The sequence below is a fragment of the Ursus arctos genome, unplaced genomic scaffold (genome assembly GCF_023065955.2).
Source record: "Ursus arctos isolate Adak ecotype North America unplaced genomic scaffold, UrsArc2.0 scaffold_3, whole genome shotgun sequence".
Taxonomy (NCBI): Eukaryota; Metazoa; Chordata; class Mammalia; order Carnivora; family Ursidae; genus Ursus; species Ursus arctos.
In genome coordinates, this window is record NW_026622985.1 from 54,776,148 (window position 1) to 54,794,853 (window position 18,706).

Below are 18,706 nucleotides of genomic sequence, written 5' to 3' on the forward strand. Positions count from 1 at the left end.
AGAAAAGGAGAAAGCGTAGGTCTGGGAGTCAAGAGGCTTGGTTAAGCACTGGTTCTGGCACTTTCTTGACCCAAGTTCCCTTATCTGTATAACCAAAAACAGGCAGATGACCATCACTCAGATCCCTCATTCAAGTATTCTACGATTTTCTACGTCACGATTTTATCCACCAGCCACCTTGTGTTAAAAGTTAGTAAGTGACCTCATTTCCAAATTCTCTTCTGCATCTAGCAAGTCCTACTATCTTTCTGAAAAGTACAAATTTTTGTCTAATCAAGAAACCACATTAAACTCCGAGACTTCTAGAACATCTCCCTACTTATATTTAAATAGTCTTCATACATCATTTGTTTCTAAAATAGCTTCATAACGTAGACTGAGGGAGGTTTTTTTTTAATCCCCATATCACAGTAGGGAAAGTTAAATATGAAAATTAAGGGAGCTCACACATGGCATCACAACAAGAAACATGACTTTTAGATCTAAAACAGAAAGATCTCCAGTCATCCAGTATGTTACGAGACAGAGACATCGATTTATATATATATATATATATATATATATATATATATATATATATATATATGGACGAGTTCATAGCAACAGACTCTGCCATTACGTCTACAAATACAACTATGTTAAACTTAAAAAAAATCACCTAAACCTGTCTGAATAAAAAAAGCACTGCTTTTAAATTGTCGGAACACCAATGTATTTACATAAAGATGAAAAACTTCTACTATAAACAGTGTTTCCAGTAGTGAATGGCAGACAAAACCAGAATAAGCACACAGAAGAATAAAAAGGAAGAGGAAAGAAAAACATAATAAATAACCTAATACCTTACAATGTTAACTTTCACATAAGTATATTGTTTCTGGAGAAGGCAGTGTGTGGATGTGAGCCAAAGGCTGAAGTGATAGGTAAACACACTGTTAAGTTGAATCCTGTTATCTGATTGTGTTTAAAATTTGATTATATTTCACTTGACAAAATAATTAATTATTGTGAACTCCCAATTGTTAACAAGGAAGGACCTAGAGGAATTCCAATTGGCATTTTTCCCCAGTGTTGTAAACCCAGATGCAGAAAAATCTAGCTTTGTATTCACCCTTCACAGTTGTCATCTGGGGTGTCTTCTTACCTTGCTAAGAATGTAAATCACATCACCACGTTTGAATGACAACTCATCAGAAAGAGCTCCTGTGCAGTCCCACAGACCCTGGTAAAAATTCGCATAATCCGTGCTTTTATCTCCTAGGAGGAAGAGCGAGAAAACACGAGTTAGAGCTTCCATGTAATGGGCCCTTATTTAAAATGAACCAAGAGAAATTAAAGGGTTGCCTCAAGCCACCAAAACAGGCGAAAACAATTCTGTCCTGATTCAAAGAACATTTGACTACATTTATAGGAAAATTCTACTTCTTACAGTGATCTAATTAAGGGCTGTTTTCAAAGAGACCTCTTTTGGAATGTCTCTTGTTTTCTCTCTTCCCCTCTTGTTTCATCTAAAACCTGTACTTGCAATGTGTTCTCATCAAACCAGCATCTAAAAGTTCCTTCCCACTTCTTTTTGATAATGGCCCTGACCCCACTCGCAAGATGTTCTGACGGTGAGCCGGCCACACTGCCCCATGAGCAACAGCCACGACATGGGACACACACGCAGTCAAAGAGCCACCTTGCAGAATTTCTAAAAAGTACCAAAAAGGAGAGATGAAGGGAGGGAGAGAAAACGTTAGCATTTCGGACACTTCATGAACAATAATAAAAAAATCATAAAGGAGCCAAGAGGGGCACAGATATAAGCCAAACCAGGCAACGGTTTCTGTTTGCTTAATTCGAAAGCCTAAAGCTGGTTAGAGGAAGAAGATAAAGTGCGAATAACATAAAGGGTAATTCCAGCTCTTATCTTTGGGGACTTTTGTACCGAAAGCCTCTCAAAGTTATTTCTAAAATATTTGAGCAACTTTGCAATTGGCAATGCCGAGGCTGCATTCTTCAAGACTTCTGTCAGCCCCAGTTGAGGACATTACGCTCTGAATAAACACGCAACATACACTGGAGTTATCCGCTCATCCTTCTAACGGCATAAGCACAATGGATGTGATGTGCTCAAACTGCCATACAGACCATTAACTGATTGATTATTTAGCGCTCTCCGCTCTGTAATACCACAATAAACCGGGTAATAAATGCTTTGTCACTTATACAATGTGGCTCTCTTGAAACGCAGCACACAGTTAAACACACTGGATGCTTTTGTTACACTGAGAACTGTTTCCTGTTTTTAATTTCATGATAATTGAGTTTTGATGAGTTAACGCAAAAAGAATGCACGTAATATCAATAAGATGTCCGTGTATTCACTAACCAGGCGGAACATATACGTGCTGACAACTTCCATCATTGGAATGTCATCTTTGACTTCGGAGGGGCTAACTGTGGAGACGCGTGCTGGATCCGGGTTGTCATGGTAGTTTTGTGACATGGCTCTCCAACAGCAGGCTCCTTGGCAATTCCAACACAGGCAGGCACGTTGTCGGGGCGTCTGACGCCACGCAGTTTGAGAATTACACCAAGTGGTAAAAGTTTATCACAAGTTCCGAAAATTCTAATATCCGAAACATGTTTTCAAAGCCAAAAAGGAAATCTGAATAACGTGGAGTGTGAAAATGTAGAAAGATGATACTTTTCAATTGTACTTTGAGAAAATAAACAATGACTAGAATGCGTAATCTAGCCAAATCCTATTAAATTTTCTCTCCTGTTTTCTAAAAATTCAAAGTGGGGGGGGGGAGAAAAATGGCTGGAGAGATGAAAGGAAGGAAGGAGGGAAGGACGGAAGGGAAGAGAGAGACCGACACCTTTCTGACCTTTCCCCTCCAGCATCTGAGCACTCATCACTGATACCAGCGGGGATGTCTATGAGCCTGGGAATCCAACCACGAACTAACAATGCTTGCGGCCACCCTTCATTACATTTTCCCCCAAAGCACATATTAAGTAAATTTTACAAATGGACACTAGAGGGCACTCCGGCTGGACAGATCACTCCAAACATTGTCAATTTTTTCTTTTAGAAAGAATTACTTAATAATAAAGTGACTGATTTCCTTTAAAAACCACTTATTTAGACAAATAGAGATTTAGAAGTTGAGACATTCTAGTCAGATTAAATCAACTGCTAAATGGGTCAAATGTTGCGCCCCATGCAGTCCGTCAGTGTCAGTTTAAAAGTCAAGGAATTAGAGCACAGAGAGGATGACATCATTTCACATGCAAGGCCCTCCCCCACAGTCACTGGCCAGGAGGTAAAAGGATCTAAATAGCTGGTTTCCCCAGTCGAGGCTCCTGTGTGTTCCCCATGCTGCTTAGCCTGAGGCTTGATCCAAAAAGGTTAAAGAAACAAAACTTGGGCTAAAACTAGAGAAGTTTTGGCTGAGCGCGAGCGTCCCAGTGCGTCCCCAGCTGTCCAGCCTGCCGCCTGCCCCTCCTTTTTCAGATTCTCTCCCAACAGTTTTTCATTCAATAGATTTTCAAGAGGTGGGGGAAGAAAGAAGGAAAGAAAAAGTATATGGTGATTTCTGCCACATAATCCTTATCACTTTGGGGTCTCTCTTCCCCTCGATGCGCTTGGTGAAACTCCCATTAACACTAATGGGAGTCACAGGAGCACATGAGGGGAAGGGAGACCCCCACCGTGTGCAAGATGCATCTCTCCCTAGACGTGCCTCATGAGCATTTCATTAAATCTCACTGCTGTAAAGAGGCAACAGCGCTAGCGATTTGGCAATCCTGGGAAAAAGATGCCTTTTCGACTGTGCTTTCTATAATCTCGATGATGATGTTACCCAAAGACCAACCTCATTTCTGTGTCCCATATGTGAGCTCTGTTAAAGCATAATAAGTTGTTTATGTCGCACGACTCTATGTACACACAATTTACTATTCTGTCTGTTTCAGAATGCAATACTAGTTACATAAAGCAGAAGATCCACGACTAGAGAGAAAACCTGACAGTATAGATTTATTAGCCTTGGTCTCCTCGGGGAAATAACGTTAAAATTCTGGGTAGGAATTCTAGATACAAAAATTAGGAATTATCTTATTCCTTTGAGAGCAGCAAGCTTCTCTCTGGTTTACTTTTTACAATATCAAATTTAAAAATTTTAAGGGTGGCTGACCGTACCCAAAAAAATGACTCATGGCTACAGCCTCAGAAGCACAGTGAGTTCACAAAAGTTAGCATCGTTCGCCTATCCACTGAAAAATAATCCACGTCAAATTAATGTTTTTAAAAAACAACACAAAAATGGTATGGAGCATAACGTGTAAACCGCAGAGAAGCATACGTTCTGAATACAAATAAGTCTGTTTAGTTGTCATCACTGCGTGGATTAACCTTCTCACGTCATGATGTATGGTTTCAAAATTTAAAAACCCCACCTCATTACATTTCTTGTCCTGGGAGGCGTGAATGGTTAAAAAAGAAGGGGAAGAAAGAAAAAACAACCATTCTAAATTAGCCAGCCTGTGAAGGATTTCAACAATGCTTTTGCTCCTGCTTTTGAAAACATACAAAAACAGATCATTGGGCAGTAACAGAACTGTTAGGAAAATATAAGCTAAACTAATCAGAGATAGTTTTGCAAAAAACAAAAGATTTTAAAAATATGATGACAAGGACTGAACCATTCAGTAATAAGATAATGGAGAATCTCTTCCTGAGTGGTCTTGGAGGTTGAAAAAGCATTTCAGAAAGATAAGCATAATCCACAGCGAGCAAATAAGTCAAATGGAATCTTTATTTTGTGTATAAATCATAAATCCATGCAAGACATGTAAGCTTGAACATGAAAGAACTTATAAGAAATACAAGATTGTGTTTTTGTTTACGTATTTTACATTCGTCTGAATTTTTTTCTTTTTAAGTAAAATCGGTCAACGTGAAAAATATATAACATTCTTGAGTAAGGTTAGAAGTTCACGTCTTGTGATACTCAGCAAGATAGCAATACCCTTGTCAACTCACTGCCCCGCACAGCAAACAAACTTCTAGTGTTACATCTTTGACAGCCCAGACAGAGCAAAGGTCACTGAGATGCAAAAGCATTAAAACTGTTGCTTGAAAAGAATTTCATGTCACTAAAGATAAGAATTATTGCAGTGCTTTATGGCTATTGCATGGAAAGCTAAATCTACTTACTGCATTCCTTTGAAGAAAAACTGACTTTTTTCTTCTTTCCCTCAAAGGCAAAAATTTGGGAGAGAGTTACTCTAAAAGGGTTTTTGAAAAATACAATTGCTTTCAGCCAAAATGCTTATGTTTATGGAAGGAATATCTGTATGTGTCTACCTTCTACACCTGCGTCGAGATTTAGAAAAACAAAAACCTCCAGGCTTTTGGCAGAAGCTTTACGATACATAATAAAACACGCAACCTTAAACACTACTCGGTAGCGTCCTCAAGGCTACGCTCAGCCTTAGCGCTTTATAGCTGCATTTTATGCAACCCCGGTGCTCACATCCAATGCCGTCGTCCTCACTTCCTTTCTGAAAAAAGCGAACCAAAACCTCCTGCAGCAACCTGCTCCTGCCTTCCTGTCCGGGTCCGGAAATCAGGCCTCTGTTTCCTTTCCACGTGTCACGGTAGGAAGGACTCGGGAAAGCTACTTCCTGAACACACATTTCCCGTCCGCCCAGCCTCTGACAGCTGGAAAGAGTGATGTATGAACGTATCAGAGAAGGGAAGGTGACCCTCAACTCCAGCTCTTTGCAGGACATGGGATGATATGGCAGACCTTGCCCCAGCTGACATGCGGCTGTGAAGAGGTGTAAAAGGCCCGATAAGAAGGCATTCCCTCTCTTCTTCCCGTGTAAAGTAATTGCTGGTTTATCAAAGCTAACCTCATGCTTGCACTACAGATATGGTTTATCTCCTGCTATTTGGAAATAACAACCACCAAAAAAAAAAAAAAAAAAAAAAAGTTGCCCATATCATGTGATTTTGTACATAGCATGTATAGTTATTTTTCCAGTCTCAGTCATAATTAGTTCTTGGGGCCATGTGCCAAGTGGAAATGGATAAGGGGAATATCCTTCCTAGCCTTCTAGGCCATCAGTGGCCTTTTCCAATTTTTAAACTGCTGTCACCGGACTCTGGCATTTCTTACCCAATTCATTTGCTTTCTGTGTTAATCATATGCAACGAAGATATGCATGGCCAACATTTAAACAGGCTGCAGATCAATTAGCGGTCTTAAGTTTATCTGATTTTTATCAAAGAAGACAGAGCTGTGGGTCGATTGTCAGAGCCTGTGTCAAGTTGACCTTTTCAGAGATGTCTACATTGCCAGTCCCCTGGGCAACTTGTTGTCCCCTGTTAGTCTCTGAATGGCAGAAGTCTGTTCTGCTCAAGCACAAAGTATACACAGATGTCTATATTACATTCTTATAGGTTTGACAGCAACTGCATGTCGTATCTATAAACTGTCCTTTAGCAGTGACACTTCCTCAATGATGATAAGCTAATTTATGCAACTAAATCTCCTTTGTGCAGAAATGAAAGCTAATTGAGTCATTACAAAGTAATTCAGGAAGGAATACCTTGTATAAATTGGCTTACTTTATAAATCCTTCTCAAGTGGTTTCCATGCATCCTAAGTGGGACAAAGCAGCTTATCGGCCATAAGATATCCAGATCGAACCAGCCAACTTCGGGGAGTTGTGTAAACATCGTTCCAGCGGTAGGAAAGTGACTGAAGGGAAAGTGAACTAAACCAGAAGAAGCTTCCCCAGGAAGCCACACCAGTCATTACCTGTGGTGGGATGAACACTCTCCTGACTCATCTTCCTCTGCTCCTCCACTTTCTCAGGAGTGCTCTCCTCTTCCTCTTCTGTGAACAAAGAGAGACGGCACACTGAAGGGTGTCCTCAGAAATCACAGTACTCACCCCATCTTACGAGCAAAACTGAAAGTTCAGAACGTATAAATATTCCCTCTCAAAGAATGAAACCACTCAGCATTCACATTCCTTCCTCAATAACTGAAAGCTGAACAAACAAACCTCTAGCTATTTCCGAATAGCAACCCTACCAGTTGGCTTGATAAAATTGAAGATACGTACTAATGCCGCACATGCTTTAAGTACTTCTAGAAACACATCTGGAACACTCCTAAATCCAGACCGGCCCTGAAATCTGGGGAAGGAACACCCAGCACTGTATGGACAGACCCCCATTACACTGTGGCAGGAGACCACAGATAAAACCATGGTCCCTAAAACATCGGTGGGGCCAAGGGAAAATGTGTGATATGAAATACGGTTAACCTATAAATCATTCCTTGAGTATCAGATGCTGCATGTGCTCCCCCTTGATCTTCACAGGAGAAGACTAGAAGGACCCTCACCCTGCAAGGCAATTCCCCCCAAATGCTACTGAGGGTCTACTATGTGCCACAAGCTATCGCAGATGTTAAGGCTTCACAGACCGTTTTAAATCCTCCTTTACAGATGAGCAAACTGAGACTCAGAAAAGTAAAGAAACATCCGCTGTTTGTGATTCAAGCTCAGGCTTGTGATCATGGAGTCTGTGTTCTTTATGCTGCAACATATTCAGGGCCCTATGCTTGTTATTTCCACACTCCCCTATCCCATTCATTCCCCCCAGTTAAAGAAATAGGAGATGATTAAATGAGAAGAGTTTTAAACAGAGTCAATAGACTATATTTAATTATTTTACATTAAAGAAACATTTATTACATGTCCGTTTTCCTCACCTAAGGATTTATATACAGTTTAGAAATATTTAAGGCACGACCTATGAACAAAATGGCATGCTCAAGAAAAATGGAGTTCAGAAAGAATACTTTCAAGAAAAATCAAAAACTTTAAAGTAAAATATTCAAAATATATAAATATAGCCATTATGACTATTAATTAATTCAACCGATAAATCTTCATCAGATATTAGCTACCTGTAAGAGAGAGGTTCTGCCAGGGAGGCAAAGACAGTAGGGAGCTTCTGCCCTCAGGAAGCTGACAGCCTACAGGCGACAGAAGACAGTGTCTAAGGAGCATAGAACCTGACATGGGAGGCAAGTTTCGGAAGGATCGCAGAGAGGAAACCACCCAAGGGGGGACACCATGAAGGCTCTGAGGGATGGAGAAAATCTGAATAGAGAGAGATAGGAAGGAGGAAATTTCTAGACAGAGGGACAGTCCTAATAAGCAAAAGAAAAAGCACAGTAATACCCATTTGGCTAAAGAATGCAGTACTCAAAGGGGAAGAACAGGATGGGAGATAATGCTGGTGGTTTGGGCCAGCTGTTGAAGGGCCATAAACACCCGGCTGTGGACTTTAGCCTTTTATTTGGTGGCAATAAGAGCCCAGAAGATGTTTGAGCAGAGAAAGGGCAGGACCAAAAACTATGCTTGAGGAATGGTCATCTGATCCCATTGTCCCAGAGAGCCTGAAGGAGGGTGTGGGGAGAGAGACCACTCAGAGTCTGGCTAAAGGGGAAGGAAGTCCTGAACTGAAGCAGCAGAGGAAATGGAAAGGAGCCAGTTAGGAGAGGGAAAGGAACTCGAATTTGATAAACTTTGTGCCTGCCTGGACGTGGAAGGCTAAGGGAGGAAGAGCAATCGTTTGAGCTTAGTTAACAGCGAAATGAGAACATCATTCCTGAGAAAAGAACAGCCGTGATAAGCTATATTGCTGAGGGAACACAGGAGCTGTGTTTCTGACGTAAGAGATTTAAATTTATTTATTCGAGGCAGGGAGGGGTGGAGGGAGAGAGAGAATGTCAAGCAGACTCCCCACTGAGCGCAGAGCCCAACGCAGGACTCCATCCCACAACCCTGAGATCATGACCTGAGCTGAAAACAAGAGTCAGAAGCTTAACCAACTGTGCCACCCAGATGCCCCTCTGATGTGAGAGATTTAATGTACTGGCGAGGCAACCCAGGGGAAATGTCCAGAGGCAACTGGAAAGTTTGGTAGAGAGGTCAGGAGTACAGATGCAAAATTAGAAGTCTCATGCAATCTTTGAAGTGGTGATTAATAAAATTCAACATTTAAATCAAGTTTGAGAGTTACTGTACTTATAAAACAAACCAAGAACTGTTTTGAATTTCTGTAACTCAATTCAAACAAAATAATGAAAGCTCCAAAAAAAGGAACAGCTGGAAATACTTGGCACTTTATACATATTAAGTTGACCCTAATGTTGGCAATTTAATATAGTTCAGTCAAATAGTAATTAATACAGGAAGACCTAATAAAAATCTAATACTAAATCCTGTCTTTTTCCTTTTCAACAAGTTATCTCACTTACACCAAACCGCAAGGACTAGTTATCATGTATGAGTTAATAGGATGTTTTCATACAAATTTTGAAGCTATGAGGGACATTTACAGTCATTTGGTCCAACCTACTTATCCTACAGATGGTTAACTTTTTTTAAAGGAGAAAACCTACCTTACTTTTCACACTTTCTCTTTCCCTAGCTCCTCCCTCTCCTCCGACTGGGTCACAAATCTGACAGTAAGGAGTAAATTCAAAAATAGTGAAGGGCGCTTGCCCTCAAGTCAAAGGCCATGACCACAACAATATAGGGAGCACGAATTTTGCTCTTAAGAAGACACGACTGGATATAGACTCACCACCCAAAGTTAGTGTCAAGATAATCACAAAAACTAATTACAGTAATTGAATGGAAAACTCCACTCTTGGGGCGCCTGGGTGGCGCAGTCGTTAAGCGTCTGTCTTCGGCTCAGGGCGTGATCCTGGCGTTATGGGATCGAGCCCCACATCAGGCTCCTCCACTACGAGCCTGCTTCTTTCTCTCCCACTCCCCCTGCTTGTGTTCCCTCTCTCGCTGGCTGTCTCTATCTCTGTCAAATAAATAAATAAATAAAATATTAAAAAAAAAAAAAAAAGGAAAACTCCACTCTTGGCAAAGTAAACAATGAACTTAGAAGAATTTATTACTATGACTTTATTCTTATTTTACTAAAATTTAAGTGCCTATAATGTACACAGTGTATTCTTAAATTACCAGAATAATGATATTAAAATGTTTACTGAAGTATCAATATTTACTGAGAAGTATCCAAATTGAAATCCATGTGAGATTCTGAACAAGCAGTATTTTAGAAGAGGAAACACTCATTTGAAAAACCTCCTTTCTCCATTTCCAACCTATTTTTAGGTCAAAGCCTTCTGCATTTCATACATCAGTTTTTCTTAACAATATTCGAACAACTCATTTTATCTCGGGCTAACAATACAAACAGCTTCCATATAAAAGAAAACACAGTCAAATTTGGTGTGTGTGTTTGTGTGTGTGTGTGTGTATGTCTGTGTGTGTGTGTGTTTTAATCTTAGGGGGAAGAACTCAGACTGAATCTTGAATACAATCTGGCACAAGGGAGATGATCAATAAATATGGAGTGAACAAATGGATTCAAAATCATGAAAATAAATCCTACTATGTTCATCTACTAACAGAGAAAAACTCTCCACACCACTCCAAAAATACATAAGGACAAATGAAAATTCTAGGCAATAATCACCTCCACAATATATTAGAAATATACACACATGTTGTTTTATTTAGGTTTATTATTAAACATATTTTATTTTGGTGTTGAGTCACAATGTCATTATACAATACTAATTAATACCTCAAATAGTCAATGTTTGTGGGTTAATATATTCCATTCAACATTTTAATAACAGTAAACAAAAACAGCTCAGCTATGCGGTAAAATCCATCAAACCACACAGATGGTTATAAGGTTTTCATTATGTGGTTTCCATAGCAATCATATTGCAAATCTGGAAGCTTCTTGCAAATAAGCAGCTTGTATTTACATGCGTCTCAGCTGCAGCACAAAACTCTTCAACATGTGAAGTTATTATTCCAATCACACATTGTTAGGAGAATCATCAGAAGATTTTGTTGATCAGACAAGATGAAAATAACAGGAAACTAACTGCAGAAGATAATTCAAACACAGTCACGCATTTACTAAACTAATCGTGAGTATTAGAAATATTCTGGTCATCGTCAGAAGGTTTCAACATTATAGCCAGTCAAAAATATGGAAGTTCCAGGAACAGTCAGATCCCAAGGAATCCAAAAGCTGAACTCTACTCTCGCTCCCCTTTTCAGAAGATGTTTGGCCTTCCTTCTGAGTTGAGCAGAGAAAGAAAGAATACCAGAGATCTGAGTCTTCCCAAATCTTTTTAGGATGACTACCATTTGAGGAAATGCTTATGTGGGAAAAGTCAAGACCTTTTTTTTTCCCCTGCTAGATTAATCAATTTAATTTACAAATTGATCCAAGTTCCATAACAGATGGATTATTACCCTAATAAGGATCACAGATCTGTCTAGCTATGCAGTTTTTACAAAATGGCTATTTCTTGCTTACTAATGTTCTTTGTTTAAGGACAAAATAACCAAAAGAGAAAAGTGATAAGCGAATGACACGTACAGCTGACATTGCTTGAAAAAGGCTAACGACAATTTGTTAGCACCAAAACAGGGTGTGTGACGTTCGCAGAGAGGCTGAAAACTGATCTGATCGTGTCTTCCAGGGAGAAGAGGACAGCATGAGAAAATCTTTTACTCACACACAATGATTACCTTTCTAAGTACCTTCAGAAAACAGCTCTGCTGAATTACAATGTATTTTAAGAGACATAAAGCACAGAATCAAAAGCTATGCTCTGAAATAAAGACTGGGTGTAGATCTCTACCTGCCCTGATTTCATTTGCTCACGAGACTATGTTTGTCTCAAGAAAAGTTAATATTTATTGCTTAAATGTTCATGCTTATGCATTTATATCCATTAGGTAACTAAATCCTCATAACAAGTCTATGAGGTAATAACAGGTATTTTTACCATCATTTTATGGATGCAGAAATGAAACTTACAGAGCTTGAAGAACCCAGGTCCACACAAGTCGTTAGAACAGGGACTGAAACCCCAGCATGTGTGACTTCTCTCCACCTTCTCTTCAGTTTACAGATGGATTGTTTTTTAAAGTTTCACTTGAATATCGTCTGTTTGTGGACTTGGAAAACATTTTCACAAAAGTGGGCAGTTTCTACTCCACCATAGCATTGTATGCGAAGGACACCGTAAGGTAAGCTATCCTTGCAGTGATGATTTAGAAACAGAATTTCAAGTCGGGATCCCCCAACACACACCTCCTTTCTGCTCTCCCAGCTCTCCTTCCCCACCTCTCATGTCCACACCCTCAAGGGCCCGGAAGCCAGCACACAGTACCTGATACTCTGTAAAGGTCTCCAATGCAACTCATAATTGAAATAATATTTCAGTTATTTCAAATAATATTACAATTATTTTATTATGAAATACTATTTCATCATTCTTTCTAGGCCAGCCAGCTTTTCTTTCTCATTGAATTTCAACAAGAAAAACATGTTTAAATACAGACAGTTACGGTGAGTCTTTTTGTAAACAAAGAAGTTCGCCTGCATTCCAGAGCAACACACTGTCCTGCACGTTTCTCCAGGGGCTTGGGTGCCAGGGTCCTGCAAGCAAAATGTCCCCGGCTGGAAGAAGATGGGACAGACATGATGGGGAAAGGAAAACCCCTGCGGCCAGTCCCAGCAGTACGGGGTCAAACAGCGAGAAATGCAGGGAGGATTCACACAAAGGCACCTCCGCCCCTCTTCTTGCTCAGGACCTGGACCAAGCCCCCAAGCCAGCAGTAGGGGGGAGTCAAGTGGAAGAGTCGAAGAGGTCTGGGCAAGGAATTCAAACCAGGACGATGTGGAAAGTGAGTTCCTTCGGGGCCTATAAATCCTGGACCACTGGTAAGTTAAAATATGACACTTCTAAAGGATTTTTCTATTTAATAGACTGACATATATTTTACAGCAATAAAGGATATATTTTTACAAAGACAGAAGCATGTGCCTTTTAGTATTATGTGAAACTTCAAGAAGAACCAGAAGATAAAGACAACTGAAATGGCACATTCAGAGTCGTGTTTACTCTCCTGGATATTGAGGCACACTGGGGCCTACTGTTAAAGTTCTAGTTACTCATGTCACCTTGAGACTGTAATTCTCATCTTTGTAAAGTACAAAGACTAATGTCTACCCCATAGCACTCCGAGCGGGATTTGGGCAGGACGATGACGATCAGATTTCTCAGGGGAAAAAACAACGCACAATTAGCATGCAGTAGCAAGGTCATTACCTTAGGGGCTAGGTGTTCTACTGCCACTTATGAATTTGGCAACCCAGAAGGTTAACGTGATATCAAAGGCAGCCAAATAAGCAATCGTTAGTCAATCATACGATCTAATTTTCAACCTTGACATTTTATTCTTCCAGCGTTTGATAGGAAAAGGTTATCAGTGTACTTCAAAAGCAAAAATAAACGCCATGAAGATTAGAGTATATTTCTGTACTGTATTAAAGTTAATAATTTATATGCAAATCTGAAAATACAAAAATAATAAATTTTCACAGACATTCAACTTGCTAACATCATGGTTGGGATGCTGGGGGGGAAAAAACTCAAATTCAAGCAAGAATCTCATTAGACAGAATCTGGAGAAAATCTTTGGGGGAAAAACCTTAGCTAGACTCCAGTTTCCTTCCTTCATTAACAGGGAACCAGACTCGCGGTGCCGAATGACGGGGCCAAGGTCATGTGCCCAGTGAAGGGCACTCGGCTCTTCCCTCTCTGCACTGCCGTCTACGCAACACGCACTGCAGACATTTCTGGAAAAGTCGCCGCTGCTCCAGAGGTCCCTCTCTATTCGAGAGCAGTCTTACACGACTTGATCATCCCCAGGCAACGAAAGGCAAGCAAAGAAAGCACACGGGTTAAAAATACGGTTTTAATAGGCCAGATTCTGTCCGTCAGAAGTGACTGTGAGTCAGGAAATGATTCTACTCCCAGAGAGTGCGAGACGTAAGGAAACAATGAAATGGGCCTCTTCCTTGTCCCAGTGTATTATATTCACAACACACCACGATATAAAACTCCCCTAACTACTCCATAAAGCTCAAACTCTTAGCTTTTTAATGAACATTTACAATAAATTCTGCACTATTACAATTCTTTCAACCCAGGAATGTCAAATTATTTCTCAGTTACAGTAACCTCAATCTGGCTCTGGGTTTCTGGTACGATTACAGTTTGCTGTTAATAATAGTTCTGTTTTTTAATTTAAATAAACTTTTTTCTACTATTCTTGCTACAAAAGCAATATCTGTTCATTGCTGGAAGTCAGACAATTGAGATAAGCAAAATAGACACATATTTTTAAATCATCCAGGACTTATTCATAACCACTATTAACACTATTAACATCTTCTCCAAGACCGCCTTCACTCAGTTTCTGATTTTTCTTCATTCTCATTTTTAATAAGAATATCCCAATAGTTATGTATTTCATTATCCCCCCCATGTTTCTACACCCAAATGTATTTGTATTTTATTATAACCTGATTTGAATCCTTTTTTAGAAAATAAACTATTTCATCTCAACTTTGATTTTGGCTTAAATTTTATTCTGTAAAAAAAAATACTATCTAATGATAAAAAGGGTGGCGTTAAGATCATTTCATTCCAACTTGGCTGTTTTATAAGGATCTACTCTGCTCTAACCTTAGGAAAAAAGCAGATAGACGGATGCAGAGCTCATGTGTCAAAGGCTTTGGCTCTGTGTCCTCTGCTTATGCAAATACACACACCCTCTTCCCGCGCAGTGCACCTTACTGTCCTTTTCTCGAACCCAGGAAAGAAAAAGCGCGGGACGGAAGAGGAACCACCACCCGTTAGACTTCTTGGTTCCATATCCCTTGTAGCAACAGTGGTTTCAAGACTCGTCTGGGAGGTGGAGAGTCTGTGAGGTCAAAACTATTTTCATACTAAAATGAAGACGGTTGCCTTTTTCGTTGTGTTAACATTGGCACCGATGCTACAGAGCAATGATGGGTAAACTGCTGACATCTCAGCATCAATCACGGCAGTGGCACCAAACTGTCCCTGTCTCCTGCACTGCCCTGCACGAGCATTAAAAACAAACAAGCCAGCTTCACCGACGAACGTCTGTGAGGAAGCAGTGCACATTATTTCCACGTAATATCAATCCCGAGAGCATGTCTTTTTAATATTCTGTGTGACAAAATCAGAAGAATGCATGAAGCACACTTCTGCATTTCCAGATGTGCAAGAGATTGAGCGGCATGCTGAACTAGCTGCTTTTTTTCCGCGGAACACCATTTCCACTTGAAAGAATGAGTGACAGGCAAACTGGTTACTCAGACTTGGGAATGTCGCAGATATTTCCTCAGAAATGAACGAAGTGAGCTTGTTATTTCAAAGAAAATAACTGGTGTTTATTGCCATGATAAAATACAAGCTGTCAAGCAAAAATCAGAGTTTTACGAAACTTAGACCTGCCATTGTGAGCTTGACCGCTCCCCAGTATTTCAAGACTTTTCTAATGAGATTGGTAGTGATATTAATGTAGTTTTTTAAAATTTTGCCATTTTTTGGCCAATATTTGGAAGTTCTGCATAATGCGGTGAACCAATATTTTCCCAATGACCAAGCCATGATGTTACAAAAACATGCACGGTAAGAGATCCATTCAAAGTACAAGACAGCCCCGTGAATTTTAATGTAACGAAGTATGGTAAGTTCATTGATACGGTTTTGGATTCCGGCCTGCCACTAACATTTAACTCCTACTTGTCCAGTTTGGGTACAGCATCAAAGAAGAATATCTACAATTACCTCCTGAGACTATTAAAACACTTCCGATTTCCTACTGGAGATCTGTATGAGGCTGGGTTTCTCCATATGCTGACTGTACTTACACCAAACCGACGTATCACAACAGAGTGAATGCAGACACGGGTTTGAGAGTCTAAATGATGTCTATTAAAACAGACATTCAAGAGATCTGCCAAAATGTAAACCATGCCTCTCTTTTCACTGATATGTTGGGGAAAATATAGTGATTTTTCCTGAAAATATTTTATGCTCACATGTAATGGGTTTATCATCATGATTTTTTAATTCATTAATAAACATTTTGATATTTCTCAGTTTTAATTTCTAATATAGTAAATATTGAGAGGCATAACCCACATAAATAAAGCTTTGTGGGGTCCTCAGTAATTCTAAAAATTGTAAAGGTCTCCTGAGACCCAAAACGTTTGGGAAAACTGCCCTGGTGTTTTCTTTTTAAGTTATTATTCAAATTCCAGTTAACATACAGTGTAATATTAGTTTCAGATGGACAATATAATGATTCAACACTTCCATACAACACCCGTGCTCATCACAAGTGCCCTCCTTAGTCCCCGTCACCTATTTAACCCATCTCCCACCCACCTGCCCTCTGGTAACCATCAGTTTGTTCACTAAAATTAAGAGTCTGTTTCTTGGTTTGCCTCTCTCCCTCTCTCTCTTGCTCTTTTATCTCCTTTGCTCATTTGTTTTGTTTCTTAAGTTCCACCTACAAGTGAAATCATATGGTATGTCTTTCTCTGACTTATTTCACTTAGCATTATACCCTCTAGATCCATCCATATTGTTGCCAACGGCAAGATCATTTTTAGTGAAATATCTGAACACTGGTTAACCCACAACATGAAAAACATGATAGTCTGCTAACCCAAAACACTATTTGATAATTATTTCATTTTCCCAAAGCACACACTCAGGATTGACTCTCATTACACTGTTGAGTCATACTGCGCTGTTAACCAAAATCCCTATGTGTTTTTCCCGTTTGCAGTGAAGCCAAGTCTCCCTTCTCATACTTGCGCAATAAGATTTTTGGAGCAAGTGTGATATCCTATCATATGTCATCTTGTTAGATTTGATCCATAATTTCAGTCTACTGAGAGCATAGCCTGTGTATCTTCATCTAGGCATGGATGAATATGATGGTATGACAATACCGAGAATTAAGCTCTAAGGCATTCACAAAATAAATTAATCAGCACCCTATGGGCACAGCCATAGAGTCAGTTATCCAATAGTGTTTATACCCATAAAGATTTCATGGGAATCCTGGCCAAATGCCTCACTGAAGTCTAGTTATATGTCTGTCATTTCCCTGAACACATGATGGGTTCTAGTAATCATTATTTCATCTTCTAGAGTGCACAGAAGACTTTTTGATGCCTTTAGAGTCCACTTCAAAGTTCCTACACTGTCTAGGGTTTACAGAACCCATCGGTCATGGATAATGTGGTTTTCCTCCTAGATGTCCTCTTCAGGGCCAACACTACATCCTCCAGTTGCTGGGACCCGGACTGCTGCTGGCTCACAGCTGTGTCCCTCACTAGGAACTGTTCTCGGCTACAGGGAATTGCCTCTCTCAAGATTATACCCTGCCCCAGAGGAGCCAGGAGCCAGTAATTAGCTGATGTGGGGGACATAAAGACATGCCCCTTTGCCTCAACAACAACCTTGAAGAATCATCCCGGACGCAGAGTTCCCCAAGAGTTCGGCTGCGGACTCAGTCACAGCTGCATTGTGGGTCATCTTCTCCCGCCCAATTCTGCCTTCCTCGCTTTCATACGAGGGTATCTCCCAAGACCACTCGCCAATAAGTCTTCTACATGCAACCGTCTCCGAGTCTGTTCCAGGACACCCAACTTAAGATACTGCAACTTTCTACTCTTTTTAAGAGTAGAAGAATTAATTGCTAGACTTCATACTTCTAGCATCTCTCTCTTCCCGCATGTTTCCTTCAAAATCAGGGACAGTAGTTCAATCACTTCATTTACAAGTTGTCTTGTGATGTAGTCTTACGTAAGCCAGAAGGCAAACTTAACTCCAAATCATCTTTAAGACATGGCTCAAACGTCCCCCAATTTAGGGTGCTTTCTCCAAACTCCTCCAGGCGGCTGGGCACTCCCCTCTGTGATCTTCCAGCCTTGGTACAGGCCTCCATTATCACTGCTCTCATAGAACACTACAAACATTTGTCTACTTGTCTCTTTTTCTTTCCAGTGGGAACTCCCCCACCAGGCCTAACAGAGGGGCTGGAACAAAAAAAAATGTTTTCCGGGAATGTTTGATGAATGAAAATCAAATGGGGTTTGGTTAGCTGGGTAATCTATTCGAATCTCTTTGCCTATCCTTGGCTTCTGTTATCTGCTACCAGTCTATCAGTTGAAGGATAATTCTTGACAGAAAAGGAGCAAGTAAAATAGAAACTGATTGTTTTCTTGGAAATTACTGCCCCTAATAAATTTCAAAAACACAGGGCAATTATACACCTTTTGTTACACCTAGCATAATTTACAAATCTCAGCTCTTTTCACATTTTCCTCGGGTATTGGGCCATTTCAGTGCTTGATATATAACCCTGTAAAATTGCATTAATTGGACAAATTATAGCACAAAGACACTGATATAGTTTTGTTCCTCTCCTGCCTTTTCCTCATTGTGACCATTTGGCATTAAATGATATTTTAAAATATTTGTCTTTAATACCATACATTTGTACCTATTCTTTCTCTGAATTTTCTGAAATCTGCCTTGCTGAAGTCTAAGCAAATACGTCTGGCTGATGGCCAGTTTTTTCCTCATTGCCTATGATGGATTCTAAGATGACAACTGCTTTTGTCTAACTTTTTCCACAGTTAAATCTGGATATGGCAGCAGTTTCCTTAT

At 40.0% G+C, this 18,706-nt stretch overlaps 1 protein-coding gene across 6 annotated transcripts in view; it reads right to left on the bottom strand.

The window, feature by feature from the left end:
• SKAP2 (src kinase associated phosphoprotein 2) overlaps positions 1-18,706 on the bottom strand; it is a 330,384-nt gene that overhangs the window by 14,758 nt on the left and 296,920 nt on the right. For all 6 annotated transcript variants that reach the window (XM_057304344.1, XM_057304343.1, XM_048213016.2 and 3 more), the window contains 2 exons: positions 6,822-6,899; positions 1,145-1,257 (listed from right to left, as the gene is read on the bottom strand). In XM_057304344.1, the coding sequence (XP_057160327.1) occupies positions 1,145-1,257; positions 6,822-6,899 (191 nt within the window). The remainder of the gene's footprint in view (positions 1-1,144; positions 1,258-6,821; positions 6,900-18,706) is intronic.